General features: G+C 41.0%; 1 protein-coding gene and 1 pseudogene across 1 annotated transcript; both read left to right on the top strand.

Annotated features, from left to right (window-relative positions):
• Positions 1-13,164: 13,164 nt before the first annotated feature.
• LOC122680371 (DNA repair protein XRCC2-like) lies at positions 13,165-14,113 on the top strand. The gene is given in 1 exon segment (XM_043881670.1): positions 13,165-14,113. A coding segment is annotated over 1 exon segment (843 nt). The 5' UTR covers positions 13,165-13,204; the 3' UTR covers positions 14,048-14,113.
• A 26-nt stretch (positions 14,114-14,139) lies between these two features.
• LOC122680931 lies at positions 14,140-14,346 on the top strand (annotated as a pseudogene).
• Positions 14,347-15,192: the final 846 nt, after the last annotated feature.

Here is a 15,192-nt window from a genome sequence, read left to right as displayed (position 1 = left end):
ATCCATTAGCAAACATACCATTCCCTACTCCCAGAAATGAGTTGACCAGGAACATCATTGGGGTAACTTGACACTTGCTAACAGTAAAAGGTTCCCTATACTCCCTCAAAGCATCATAAATCTTAGTAATTTCTGTCAACAGAGGCAGGTTCATCTAATTACACAATCTCTTCTTTTATGGAGAAAGAACCAAAGTTCAACAACTCCCAACTGGTCTCTGGTGTCAAGCCAGGATAAACCATACAGAAAAGACTTCCCCTGATGTGTTTACTTTGAAGTGACACATTATCACAAACTCACCCTCTGGTAGTTTCTGGAACTTTGAGTGCAAAACCTGTTTATAATTCATTGATGAGGATATGCACATTTACTTTGACTACACTTTTTATCTTTGATGCACCATTTCTCTAAGAATGTCATATCAGTAACTGATAATGAGGGATCTTTATTTCCCCATAATTCCCATCACTATCTTTAAAGTTTTCATTTCCTACCTGAGGTCTTACATTTGGTCCCCAGATACCATCCCCAGCCATTGGTCAAAGTAGCAAGTTACATTCACATACTCATCCAAAGAAGGCGCCTTTATTGAGTAAGGTAAAATGTCAACATAGAAGAAAAAAGTGACTAAATAAAGCATCAAATTGTGTCAGAATAATGCATGAACTCTCTCTGATCATAGTATTTATATGACAACTCTGGACAGTTCACTTAATTAGAATGGGAAGTGAAAATTACCTCTGGGAGAAAGTGAATAGGAAAAGAAAGAAAACTAATGTAGGTGACAAGGTAGCAACAGAATAGAAGAACATACAAATAAGGAAGAGTGGGGAAAGTTCATTTATTGGTGACAGGGGATGTTTGAGCACATGCAGAGTCTGAGAGGAATTAAACAGAAAAGAGAGAGAATGAAAACAAATGTAGGTGGGGTTTTAGAGAAGCTGGGAGGGCATAAAATTAGTAGAAAAGATAGCGTGATCAACACTGAACATAGCAAGGTCATTTCATCCTCTGAAAAGGAGGGAAAGAGGTATGGGAGGGGGGAGGTAGATAAATGTAGGTCGGAACAGAACCTGAACGAGATCTTTGGTTACTTCTGTTTTTCCTCTAAGGAGTATAGGGCAAGATCATATTTTTCCAATTAAAGAGCTAAGGGAAAGTGCTCTTGGGAAGGGATAAATATTCATAACCATTGCTCTAGGTAAGAAAGAAAACAGACCAGAAACCAGTGAAGAAGCTGAAGCTTCAGAGTGTCAAGCAGAGGTTAAAGACAGATTTGTATTATCCCACTTCATAGAAATACTTGGTTTTCTGCAGCAACACCTGAGTGCCTGCGGTTGGAGCAGGAAAAATAGATTGTTGGCAAAATGCAGCTTTGGGGGTATAAACAATGGACTTGGAGGAAACAAATAGAAAAGGTCAGCAGCTGGGAGATGGGTAAAGTAATGGACCTGGTGCTCAGAGAAGGATGTGAAACCAGGAGGAAGCTCATGATGAGTAGGAGAAAGTGTATGTGTGCGTGCATGTGTGTGTATGGGGCCGGGGCCTGTGGTGGGGTGGGGGTGGGGGGTTGGGGGGTGGGTAGATGGGCAGAAAGGAGGCAAATGACTGGTGGTCCTGCCAAATTGGAACAGTAGCTCTGGTGCGAGAAAGAAAATGAGAGAGCTGGAATAAAGAATGTCACTGTCCCAGTGTGAACTGTTAGATTTAGAGATTTCAGATATAGCAGTCTGGAGCAACATGAAAGCCCAAGGATTAGTCTTGGAAGTAGGTTTCTAAAAACAGGGTGCTTTATTTAGTGTTTGATATGAAAGTTGGCAGAAGTTTTAAAGGAATGGACATTTGTGAGCTGCGTGTCTGACAGATATTGGAGAATGATCTGGAGGTGAAAAGTAATGGAAACAAGGACTGGCAGAAGTTGCAGAAATTGCACAAGAGGAGAGGCTTGCCTTTGGGGAGAAAACAGACACCTGCATGAGCAACATGGAAAGGCAGGGTGACACTTGGCCCAACTCACATGGGAGGCTGATGTGAAACAATGGAAAAATCCTTCATGGGTTATAAAATGTAATTTAAATTAAAAGTGTTATTATTACTATTTGTGTACAAAATTATATATAGACATGGATATTGGAATCTATCCACATGCATACAAAATTATGCCTCATATGCTATCAATACTACTTACTATTAAAATTTTAGCAACTCTTGTAATATCTTGCACTTTATCTTAACAGTTCTTAAAACATTTCATATGCACATTTCAGTATTTTCTTACCACAATCCTGGAAGGTAAATAGTAGATACCATTATCCATGGATATGAAAATTGAAGACAATGAGTGATTTGGCTAAAGCCAAGGTTTTTTTTTTTTTTAATTTGGATAAAAGAAAGTGAAGTTTTCTAACTCCCAAAGGTAACAAGAAAAAACAAAAAACAACAGAAAAACTCTTTACCAGGTGTTCATGTGCTTCCTACTTTCCCTGTATAATAACATCTAGGATACATGCATACCCGATACCTCTCTGTTGTGTATTTTTTCTTAGCCACCACATACCAGAATATTAGAACTTTAAAGGCTCAAAGGTATTGAATTTGCAAGGTGATTCTATCTTCAACAGTCAATTTCCTTTCTGAGACTTCACATATTTACCTGTTGATACAATTATTTTCCAAACTGTTTCTTGGTAGTGAAGACAAACCCACAATTCTGTGCCTTAGACACTGTTCATCAAAAATGAATATAGAATAATTTTGCACTGAATTTCAGGAAAGTAGGATGCTACTCTCAACACAAATATCTACTATATCTAAACCATGAGTGTTTTAATAACGAAGGCTTCTTTTTACTCACTCTCAAAATAGATTTTTGAGTTGGAATTGTCTCTCTTAAATGATTATGCTTCAACAATAACTGTATTCTTGTGTTAATGCTTGCCTAATGACTGTATTTTAAACTTTGTAGATCTTAGTTTCCTCATCTGCAAAATGTGTAACCTCCATGATTGATCGGATATGGGCTTCATAAAGTGTCTTGCATAGTACCTTAACTTGTTAAACATTCAGTAAAATAAAAGTGATTTTAATCAGCCATGATATATTAGCATGCAATTCACTCTTGGAGTATTTCCTTCCTTTGTGTGAACTGTATCATTGTATTGACACCAATAGGAGGAAACAGACTAATTGTAACCTTGAGTCAGACAAATTTGATAGACTGCCTGATAGAGTGTCATGGATGGAGGTCCATGACATTGTATAGGAGGCAGTGATTGAGATGATCCCCAAGAAAAAGAAATGCAAAAAGGTAAAATTGTTGTCTGAGGAGGCCTTACAAATAGCTGAGAAAAACAGAGAAGCAAAAGGCAAAAGAGAAAATGAAAGATACACCCATCTGAATGCAGAGTTCCAAAGAATAGCAAGGAGAAAAAAAAGGCTTCCTCTGTGATCAATGCAAAGAAATAGAGGAAAACAATAGAATGGGAAAGACTTGAGATCACTTCAAGAAAATTAGAGATGCCAAGGGAACATTTCATGCAAAGATGGGCACAATAATGGACAGAAATTGTGTGGATCTAACAGAAGCAGAAGATATTAAGAAGAGGTGGCAAGAATACACAGAAGAACTGTACAAAATATCTTCATGACCCAGATAATCACAATAGTGTGATCACTGACCTAAAACCAGACATCCTGGAATGCAAAAGTCAAGTGGGCCTTAGGAAGCATCACTACAAACAAAGCTAGTGGAGGTGATGGAATTCCAGTTGAGCTATTTCAAATCCTGAAAGATGATGCTATGAAAATGCTACATTGAATATGCCAACAAATTCGGAATACTCAGCAGTGGCCACAGGACTGGAAAAGGTCAGTGTTCATTCCAATCCCCAAAAAAAGGCAATGCTGAAGAATGTTCAAACCACCGCACAGTTGCACTCATCTCACACACTAGCAAAGTAATGCTCAAAATTCTCCAAGCCAGGCTTCAACAGTATGTGAACTGTGAACTTCCAGATGTTCAAGCTGGTTTTAGAAAAGGCAGAGGAACCAGAGATCAAATTGCCAACAACCGTTGGATCATCGAAAAAGCAAGAGAGAGTTCCAGAAAAACATCTATTTCTGCTTTATTGACTACACTAAAGCCTTTGACTATTTGGATCACAACAAAGTGTGGAAAATTCTTCAAGAGATGGGAATACCCAACCACCTTACCTGCCTCCGGAGAAATCTGTATGCAGGTCAGGAAGCAACAGTTAGAACTGGACATGGAACAACAGACTAGCTCCATACTGGGAAAGGAGTCCATCAAGGCGGACGGACTTGTCATGTTGCTTAATTAACTTATATGCAGAGTACATCATGTGAAAACCCAGGTTGGATGAAGCACAAGCTGGAATCAAGATTACGAGGAGAAATACCAATAACCTCAGACATGCAGATGACACCACCCTTGTGGAAGAAAGTGAGAGGAACTAAAGAGCCTCTTGAAAAAAGTGAAAGAGGAGAGTGAAAAAGTTGTCTTAAAACTCAGCATTTAAAAAACAAGGATCATGGCATCCAGTCCCATCTCTTCATGGCAAATAGATGGGGAAATAGTGGAAACAGTAGCAGACTTTATTTTTTGGGGCTCCAGAATCACTGCAGATGTTGACTGCAGTCAAGAAATTAAAAGGCGCTTGCTCCTTGGAAGGAAAGTTATGACCAACCTAGAAAGCATATCAAAAAGCAGAGACAATTACTTTGCCAACAAAGGTCTGTCTAGTCAAAGCTATGGTTTTTCCAGTAGTCATGTATGGATATGAGGGTTGGACTGTAAAGAAAGCTGAGTGCCTAAGAATTGTTGCTTTTGAACTGTGGTGTTGGAGAAGACTCTTGAAAGTCCCTTGGACTTCAAGGAGATCCAACCAGTAGATCCTAAAGGAGATCAGTTCTGAGTGTTCATTGAGAGGACTGATATTGAAGCTGAAACTCCAATACTTTGGCCACCTGATATGAAGAGCTGACTCATTTGAAAAGACCCTGATGCTGGGCAAGATTGAAGGCGGGAGAAGAGGGGACGACAGAGAATGAGATGGTTGGATGGCATCACCGACTCAATGGGCATGAGTTTGGGTAAACTCCAGGAGTTAGTGATAGACAGGGAGGCCTGGCCTGCTGCAGTCCATGGGGTCGCAAAGAGTCAGACACGACTGAGCGACTGAACTGAACTACTACATGAATGTGACAGTTGGATCATAAAGAAATCTGAGTGCCAAAGAATTGATTTTTTTGAACTGTGGTGTTGGAAGAGTCTTGAGTGTCCCTTGGACTGCAACGATATCAAACCAGTCAATCCTAAAGTCAGTCAGTCCTGAATATTCATTGGAAGGATTGACGCTGAAGCTGAAGTTCCAATATTATCTGGACGCGTGATGGAAAGAATTGACCTCTTGGAAAAGACCCTGATGCTGGGAAAGATTGAAGGCTGGAGGAGAGGGGGATAACAGAGGATGAGACAGTTGGATGACACCACCGGGTCTAGGGACGTGGGTTTGAGCGAGCTCTAGTAGTTGGTGATGGACAGGGAAGCCAGGCATGCAGCAGTCCATGGGGTCACAGAGTCGGACATGACTGACTGAACTGAACTGACTAAACATTGAGTCTGAAATCACAGTGTCACTGAGGAAGAAGTTTACAAACTGATTACTTAAAAAGCAAAGCAGATAGGGAAGGATCTCTTTAAACAAGACATAAAGATCTAGGATAAAGAGAAAATGCTTGGTAAATTTACCAACATGTAGAGTTCTTCAAAACACGCCAGAAAGAAAGTAAAAGACAAATCAGAAGGCAGGACTTACATCAATCCAACCCCATGAATCATGGTTAATATACAAGTGATGCCAGGCAATGATTAATAAACAGTTTTGTAAGGAACTGTAGCTGGTATACTGCTTTTACTCAGGACATATTTTCTTCTTCCTTTTCAAAAAGAAAATGTTCTGTCTTTGTTACTTCTCTAGTATTCTTCAGTTAGCTCCTCCTTTAGGCCTCCATGCAGGGCCATTCTTAGAATCCCCTGCTCCTTTCACCTCCCTGAGGACCAGTCTGGTGACTGTAATGTTGAGGGTCCTCAGATGATGGGTGGCATTACACTCTGAGGGAGGTAGAAACTATGCCCGAGGATGCCAATGGCTGGGATGGGGAGGGAGTGGGTGGTTTGAGGAAAAGAGGTAGAGAAAGCTCTTTTCAACCCAGGAACTTTGATATTAAATTTCCCTTTGGAGTAGTTACATGCTGCCTAGATGAAAGCACTAGAAACAAACAAAATGGTAGTGGCAGCCATCCTGAAAGTAAATACAGTGGTACTTTAACAGACTAATTGCTCAACCAAGGCCTCATGCCTGCCTATATCTAAGGAAGGGAAAGAGGCTTAAATAGATGCATTATGCAATGCCTGTTGTTCTCACCAAATAAAACCTGGTGCAATAAATTCCAAACAAGTAAAATAGGCTTAATAATGAGGGAACTATTTCTATGGCACCTTATCATGTATCAACTGCTGCCTTTAGATTGCTAGATTTTTATTTCTCTGTGTATGAGTGCTCAGTAATTCAGTCATGTCCAACTCTTGGTGGCTTGATAGACTGTGGCCTGCCAGGCTCCTCTGTCCATGGAATTTCCCAGGCAAGAATACTGGAGTGGGTTTCCATTTCCTGCTCCAGGGAATCTTCCTGATCCAGGGGTTAAAAGTGAACCTCATACGTCTCCTTCATTGGCAGGTGGATTCTTTACTAGTGTCTATTACTAGGTTGAAACATGTGAAATTGCCAACAGTCAACTATTGTGACCTACAAATGGCCATTGTGCACAATTCAGCCTGAATTTTATCTGCATTTTACAGATGAAGAAACAGAACACTTAAGTAACTTTCCAGAAAGAGTCAAGCCTGGGCCCTAATCACTGAGCTTCTGTTTCTATAGTCATTGTGAGCCACCAAAACACACTGCCTCTCCACCACCCTGAATTAAAATGATAGAAATGGTTTCTTTCAACCTAAAAATTCTATCCATGAATCTGTGCTACATTGTTCCCAGTCTCCATACACCAGTCTCTTCATGCCTTGCTATTTCTTTTGAAATGAATCAGTGCTCACCTAGTCACTCAACTGGAAATCTCATAATAGAATTTTCTTTCTTTTTTAAATTTCTTTACCACAGGTGACTGCAGCCATGAAATGAAAAGACATGGGCTCCTTAGAAGAAAATCTATGATAAATCTAGACAGTATAAAAAAGGAAAAGACATCACATTGCCAACAAAGACTCATATAGTCAAAGCTATGGTTTTCCAGTGGTCATGTACAGATATAAGAGCTGGATCATAAAGAAGGCAGAGTGCCAAAGAATTGATGCTTTTGAACTGTGGTGCTGGAAAAGACTCTTGAGAGTCCCCCGAACATCAATGAGATCAAATCAGTCAATCCTAAAGGAAATCAACCCTGAATATTCATTGGAAGAACTGGTGCTTAAGCTAAAGCTCTAATACTTTGCCCACCTGATGCGAAGAGTTGACTCATTGGAAAAGACCCCAATGCTGGGCAAGATTGAGGGCAGGAAGAGAAGGGGGTGACAGAGGATGAGATGGTTGGATGGCATCACCGACTCAAGGGATATGAGTTTGAGCAGAATCTGGAAGGTAGTGGAGGACTGGGAAGCCTGGCATGCTGTAGTCCATGGGGCCACAAAGAGTCAGACATGACTGAGCAACTGAATGATAACAAGAAACCAGAACCCAAATGATATTTATTAAGCCTACCGCAGAAGGAGCCACAGAACCCCAGGGCTTGAGAGCTGGGAGAAACTTGGGGATAATCCAGTCATTTTCTAATACAGACATAGTCACTGAGTGAGCAGGGGGCAGAATCAGGACAATAGTTTAGACTCCTGAGCCCTGGTCTGCTCTTCTCTCCCCTCTCTTCTCACACTGGACTCATATGTTATAGATCAGGGGTCCCCAACCCCCCCAGTCATGGACTGGTAACCATCCATGGTCTGTTAGAAACTGGGCTGCACAGCAGAGGTGAGGGGAAGGCAAGCAAGAAAAGCTCCATCTGTACTTACAACTGCTCCCCATCACACACATTACTGCCTGAGTTCTACCTCGTCGGATCACTCTTACAGGAGCACAAACCGTACTGTGTTCTGCACATGTAAGTGGTCTAGGTTCTTATGAGACTTGAGTGCCTGATGATCTGATTTTGCATTATGGTGAGTTGTATAATTATTTCATTATATATCACAATGTAATAATAGAATTAAAGTGCACAAGAAATGAGTTGGCTTTCCTGATGGCTCAGTGGTAAAGAATCTGCCTGTGACGCAGGAGGTGCAAGAGACGCACCTGGATCCCCCTGGAGAAGGAAATAGCAACTCGCTCCAGTATTATGGCCTGAAAAATCCCATGGAGAGAGGAGCCTGGCAGGCTACAGTCCATGGTGTTGCAAAGAGTTGGAAATGACTGAGTAACTGAGCACACCTCAATAATAATAGAGTTAAAGTGCACAATGAATGTAATGTGCATGAATCATCCTGAAGCCATCCCATATGCCCAGTCTGGGGAAAAATTATCTTCCACAAAGCTGGTCCCTTCTGTCAGAAAAGTTGGGGGCCACTACTATAGATAATACCTCTTTGCTTCTCTGCAGGGCCCATTTAACTCTCTAACTCTCCCACATGACAATAGCTCAACTCATTGGGCCAATCACTCTTCTAAATTGTTTACCTGTATTACCTCATGAGTCAGCACAACAATTTAACAATACTTACTGTTATAAACCTCATTTTACAAGTAGGAAACCAAGACACAGAAAAATTAAAGTGATTTACACTAGTTCACATAGTTTGTAGACTAGTGCCAGAGGCCATGCCCCCTTCACCCAATCGTATGCCCTTTGTCCTGTCCAAAGCACAGACTGACTTCTTTTGGGAAGTCAGTTGGGAAGCGGTTCCCAATTGTTGCCTCACTGTTGAAAGTCGTTTATCTGCCAAACTCTCTGAGCCCCCAGGAAACATCAGCTTATATGGGATTGGCTATTTATTTGTGTCTGTTTTGTCTCCTGGTTTGCAAACAACTTAAAAATGTTGATTGAATTCATGAAAGAATGACAGGCCAACTAAATCTCTCTATCTTTGATTTCTCCTTATTTCATCTGTCTTCCACATGGAAGTGAACTGGGGAAACTAGTGAGACATTAGTCTATAGGTGCCATGGAGGCTCGTAAACCCTTTGTTTATCTTCCTTAAAAACCAAAGATAAGCCTTTTGATTGTTGTTCCCCATGTTTGGTGATGAATTCATCATGCTATTAAGACAGCAATTTTCTTCATCCATAGTCACCATATCTAGGGCCCAAATTTGTTTTAAATTTTATACTTTGACTTATTTTTTCTTAATATATACATTTTATTGATGTATAGTTGACTTACAACATTTCAGGTGCACAGCAAGGTGATTCCCTTATACATACACACACATATTATTTTTCAGATTATTGCACTATTGATTATTGCAAGATATTGACTATAGTTTCTGGTTCTATACTGTAAACCTTTGCTACATGTTGCATATCTATTTTTTAAAAAATAAGAAATCTAGCTTTCTATCCATACTAAGTCAAACAAGTAAATCAAAATGTCATAAATTTCTTAGGCAAAAATTCATAAGATTTCTAAAATATATATATTATACATACTATACACACACACACAACACACACACACACATGCACATACACACACAAAGCTTTTCTACCATGCTTGATAAAGGCTTAAGAAAGAACATTAAAAAAAATAGAGATGATGAAATTGGAAAACATATACCAAATGAAATGGGGGCACTGAATATGAAATAGAAAAACTGAAACAAACTACACAAAAGTAAAAGATCATCATATAGTCCAGTTATTCTTAAACATGGCTGCTCATTAGAAACATATCTGGAGCTCTAGAGAAAAATGCTCTGAGCATTTGTATTTTTCAAAAACTTTCAAGATAATTCTGATATGCATCTGGATTTTAAAAAGTGATTACAAGTTTTTCTATTAGATTGTAATTTTGGAGATACAGAATTCTATTATTTTTACAACAGCATTAAGTGAATAATAGTTACATGATCACAATAGTAAAAGATGTTTATCAGTTTTCACAGTCAGTAGCCAGACAAAAAATAAAGCCATAATGGGAAAATTATTAACCTAACAATATGAAACACTTACATACAATTTGGGGGTTAAGCTGAGTGATGCAGTAGATGGAAATGCATAGATGTACATGTTTTCCCTGCCCAGCCAGTTGGCGCATTGAATCCATTAACATTTAATGTAATTATCGATATGTATGATTCTATAACCACTTTCTTAATTCTTTTGGGCTTATTTTGTATGGATCTTTTCCTTCTCTTGTGTTTCCTACCTAGAGAAGTTCCTTTAGCATTTGCTGTAAAGCTGGTTTGGTGACACTGAATTATCTCAATGTTTGCTTGTCTGGAAAGCTTTTGATATCTCTATCAAATCTGAATGAGAGTGTTGCTGGTAGAGTATTCTTGGTTGTAGGTTTTTCCCTTTCATCACTCTAAATATATCACACCATTCCCTTCTGGCTTGTAGAGGTTCTGTTGAGAAATCAGCTGATAACCTAATAGGAGTTCCCTTATATATTATCTGTTATTTTTCTCTTGTTGCTTTTAATATTAATCTTTGTCTTTAATTTTTGTCAGTTTGATTACTATGGGTCTTGGTGTGTTCCTCCTCGGGTTTATCCTCCCTGTGACTCTCTGCACTTCCTAGACTTGGTTGACAATTTCCTTTCCATGTTAGGGAAGTTTTCAGATATTATGCTTTCAAATATTTTCTCAGGTTCTCTCTCTCTTCTCCTTCTGGGACCCCATCATATGAATGTTGGTGCATTTAATGTTGTCCCAGAGGTCTCTTAGCTGTCTTTTTTTTTTTTTCTTCTTCTATATTCTGTTCTGAGGCAGTGATTTCCACCATTCTGTCCTCCAGGTCACTTATCCATTCTTCTGCCTCAGTTATGCTGCTATTGATTCCTTCTAGTATATTGTTCATCTCTGTTTGTTTGTTCTTTATTTCTCCTAGGTCTTTGGTAAACATTTTTTGCATCTTCTCCATTCTGTTTCTGACATCTTGGATCATCTTCACTATCATTATTCCGAGTTCTTTTTCTGAAAGGTGCCTATCTCCACTTCATTTCTTTGTTTACCTGGGGTTTTACATTGCCCCTTCATCTGGGACATAACTCTCTGCTTTTTCATCCTGATTAACTTTCTCTACTGTGGTTTTTGTTCTAGCTGTGGGATTGTGGTTATTCTTGCTTCTTCAATCTGCTCTCTAGTGGACAAGGCTAAGAGGCTTCTGTAAGCTTCCTGATGGGAGGGACTGGGTGGTGAAAACTGGGTTTTGCTCCGCTGGGCAAAGCCTTGCTCAGTAAAGCTTTAATCAGAGTGTAAAAAGGCAAGTGACAGATTGGAAGAAGGTATTCAAATTACATACATCTAATAAAGGAATCGCATCCAAGATAGGTAAAGTACATGCACAAACCATGAAAAATTTCCCAATAAATAATAAACCTGATAAACAAATGGGCAAAAACTTGGGCACATCTCAAGAAAAGATATCCGGGTGGAGGAGCCAAGATGGCAGAGGAATAGGACGGGGAGACCACTTTCTCCCCTACAAATTCATCGAAAGAACAATTGAACGCAGAGCAAACTTCACAAAACAACTTCTGATCGCTAGCTGAGGTCATCAGGAGCCCAGAAAAGCAGCCCATTGTCTTCGAAAGGAGGTAGGACAAAATATAAAAGATAAAAAGAGAGACAAAAGAGCTAAGGACGGAGATCCGTCCCAGGAAGGGAGTCTTAATAGAGGAAGTTTCCAAACACCAGGAAACCCTCGCACTGACGGGTCTGGAGAAAGTTTTTGAATCTCAGAGGGCAACCTAACTGGGAGGGGAAAAATAAATAAAACCCACAGATTACCTGCCTAAAAGCAACTCCCAGCAGAAAAGTACCCCAGACTTCCGCATCCGCCCCCAGCAAGTGGGGGCGGAACGGAGAGGAGTGGGCAGCATTGCTTAGGACCGGGCCTGAGTGCCCTGAGGGCAATCAGAGGGAGCTGTTGTGAGTTAACCAACTTAAACTGTGGGACAGCAAAAGAGAGACAGAAAATTAACCAGCCCGAACACACTGCCGGCTGTTCACAGAACAAAGGGACCGAGCAAGTCCAGAGGAGCTAGCCAGCTGCGGACCGGCCCAGCCCCGCAGGAGGCAGGAGGCAGGGGGGAGGGGAAAGGGGCAGGCTCGGCCCCAAGGACCGCATCCCCTACCACACTGCAAACAGGCCTCCAGTTTCTAACCAAAGAATTCCTGAGATTCTGGATGGTCGACATCCACCGGAAGGGTGGTGGCGAGACACAGGGCTCAGGCACCTGACCGGCGCGGGCGGGGACTGGGGCTGGGGACGCGGAGGGCAGAAGGAACGCCGCACCCGGGGGGAGTGCGTCCGTCAAGCTCCTGGCTGCCTGAGCCGCTAGGACGGGGAAGGCACAAAACACAGGCGCAGCCAAGTCCACGCTTTTGTGGAACAACCGAGGGCTGGAATCGCACTCAGCGCAAGGCATGCTCCATATAGAGCAGCCGGGAGCCTGAGCAGCGTAGACGGGGAAAGCAGCACCAGCCCCTCCCCGCAGCACAACGGAACTAGCAACCTAGTAAGAGACCACCTCCGCCCGCCTGTGTCAGGGCAGAAGTTAGGCACTGAAGAGCCCGGCAAACAGAAGCCAAATAAACAAAGGGAACCGCTTCAGAAGGGACCTGTGCAACAGATTAAAATCCCTGTAGAAAACACCGACTACACTGGAAGGGGCCTGTAGATATCGAGAAGTGTAAGCTGGAACAAGGAGCTATCTGAAACTGAACTGAACTCACACTGACCACAAAAGCTCCAGAGAAATTCCTGGATGTATTTTTACTTTTTTTTTTTTTAATTAAAAAAAAATTTTTTTTTTCTTTTTTATTTTTTCTCTTTTATTTTCTTTTAAAATTCCCGGTCAAAGGGTCAGCGTCTCTGACTGGCTGAGGGGAAGACGCCGGGCGGTAAATGGCGCTGCAGGCGGGAAGGTTGACTGGCTGGTACGCCGAGCCTCTGGGGAGATGTGTAGTGACTTCCATAGGGCTGAATCTGGGACGGAGCTCCTTGCCCGACTGGAAGGTAGAAGTTCCTTGAAAGAAATAGAACCACATCTGTTTGCTGATGAAGAGTCACCTGTGCATGGTGATAGTCTTGAATTTCATGGTCCAGAAGGAACAGGAAAGACAGAAATGCTTTATCATTTAACAGCACGATGTATACTTCCAAAATCAGAAGGTGGACTGGAAGTAGAAGTCGTGTTTATTGATACAGATTACCACTTTGATATGCTCCGGCTTGTTACAGTCCTTGAGCATAGACTATCCCAAAGCTCTGAAGAAATAATAAAACGCTGCCTTGGGTGATTGTTTTTGGTGTACTGCAGTAGTAGCACCCAGTTACTCCTCACCCTGTGCTCGCTGGGAACCATGCTCTGTAGTCATCCCTCTGTCTGCCTTTTGATTTTGGATAGCCTGTCAGCTTTTTATTGGATAGACCGCATCAACGGAGGAGAAAGTGTTAACTTACAGGAGTCTACTCTGAAGAAGTGTTCTCAACTCTTAGAAAAGCTTGTAAACGAGTATCGGTTGGTTCTCTTTGCAACAACACAAAGTATAATGCAGAAAGCCTCACACCTGGAGGAAGGGCCTTCCTGTGCCTTTAATCGCCTGAGTGATGTGGATGTAGACTATAGACCCTATCTCTGTAAGGCCTGGCAGCAGGTGGTGAAGCACAGAATACTTTTCTCCAAACAAAATGATTCTAAAGCCGGCAACCAGTTTTCTTTAGTTTCACGTCATTTAAAAAGTAACAATTTAAAAAAACACTTTTTTACTATTGGAGAAAGTGGTGTTGAGTTTTGTTGATGTGTATCATAAAACAGTCTTTTGTCAGATCTTACGCAGTTTTAAAAAGTGTTTAATAGGCTAAAATGATTTGATTCTAAAATTTTAAACTAAACTTTGTGCAGGGGCAGTATCATAGCCAATGAGGTTTATCCGAGGCACGATTATTGCTAATTGAAACTAAACTCTAAGGGAATCTAACATAACCACGTTTCTACACAGAATGGATTTCTTAAACTGGAACCTTAGACTGTTCTGTTCCTGGGTTGTTGAAGGTTATTCAGAGTGATAATAATAATAGTTAAACTACATTAAGTTGTTTTAAAACTAAATAAATAAGATAGACATTTCAGTCCAAATAAAATGGAGTTTTCTAACTTTGTGTCACATTTCTGGAACTCAGTTAAATACTTGTTTAGCAAAGTTGAAACACCTTTCTGATTTTTCATATGTAACTTCTTTAAGAAGCTGTGAACTTGGAAAATGTTTCTATGGAGCTGTTATTTCTGTAAAGGGGATGAAAGCAGGGAGCCTACCCAATCTGCCATTCACACCCAAGACTTCGGGAAGTCAGAGCATTCTGATCTGTCATACCGAATCCCAGGATGCAGCTGCATTGTGGTTGGGTTTCTGTATAACTGTTGAATCATGAGGAAATGAGATACCCATTCAGAGAATTCTGTGAAGGTTGAAATTCATCTTTCTTTTTAAGTAACTTGTTTGTTGTTATTGAGTCACTCAGTCATGTTCAACTCTTTGTGACCCCGTGGACTGCAGCACACCAGGCTTCTCTGTCCTTCATCATCTCCCAGAGTTTGCTCAAACTTGTGTCCTTCGAGTCCATGATGGCATCCAGCCATCTGGTCCTGTTACCCCTTTCTCCTCCTGCTTCTGTCTGTTAAGTAAGAGGCAAATGCTAAAACCGTAGTAGAACTGCACATTACTTGTGTTTTCTTACCCATTTAGAATAGGTCAGACATACCCTGAAATGAATCGAAATGTTGCCAGCTGAGAGCTGGACAAGGCTTTATATCCCTTGGTCCAGTAATGGCCAGAAAGGGGTGCATGCGCCTCCAGGGGCACACAAGGTAGCCTGCGGTGAAGGAGCAAGAGAAATTTAGAACCTTGGTTCATATATTCTAATCTAAGAAAGGATTAAATCATAT

The sequence above is a fragment of the Cervus elaphus genome, chromosome 22, assembly GCF_910594005.1.
Source record: "Cervus elaphus chromosome 22, mCerEla1.1, whole genome shotgun sequence".
Classification (NCBI taxonomy): Eukaryota; Metazoa; Chordata; class Mammalia; order Artiodactyla; family Cervidae; genus Cervus; species Cervus elaphus.
Note: the sequence above shows the minus strand (reverse complement) of the source record. Positions and strands in the feature narration are given on the sequence as shown.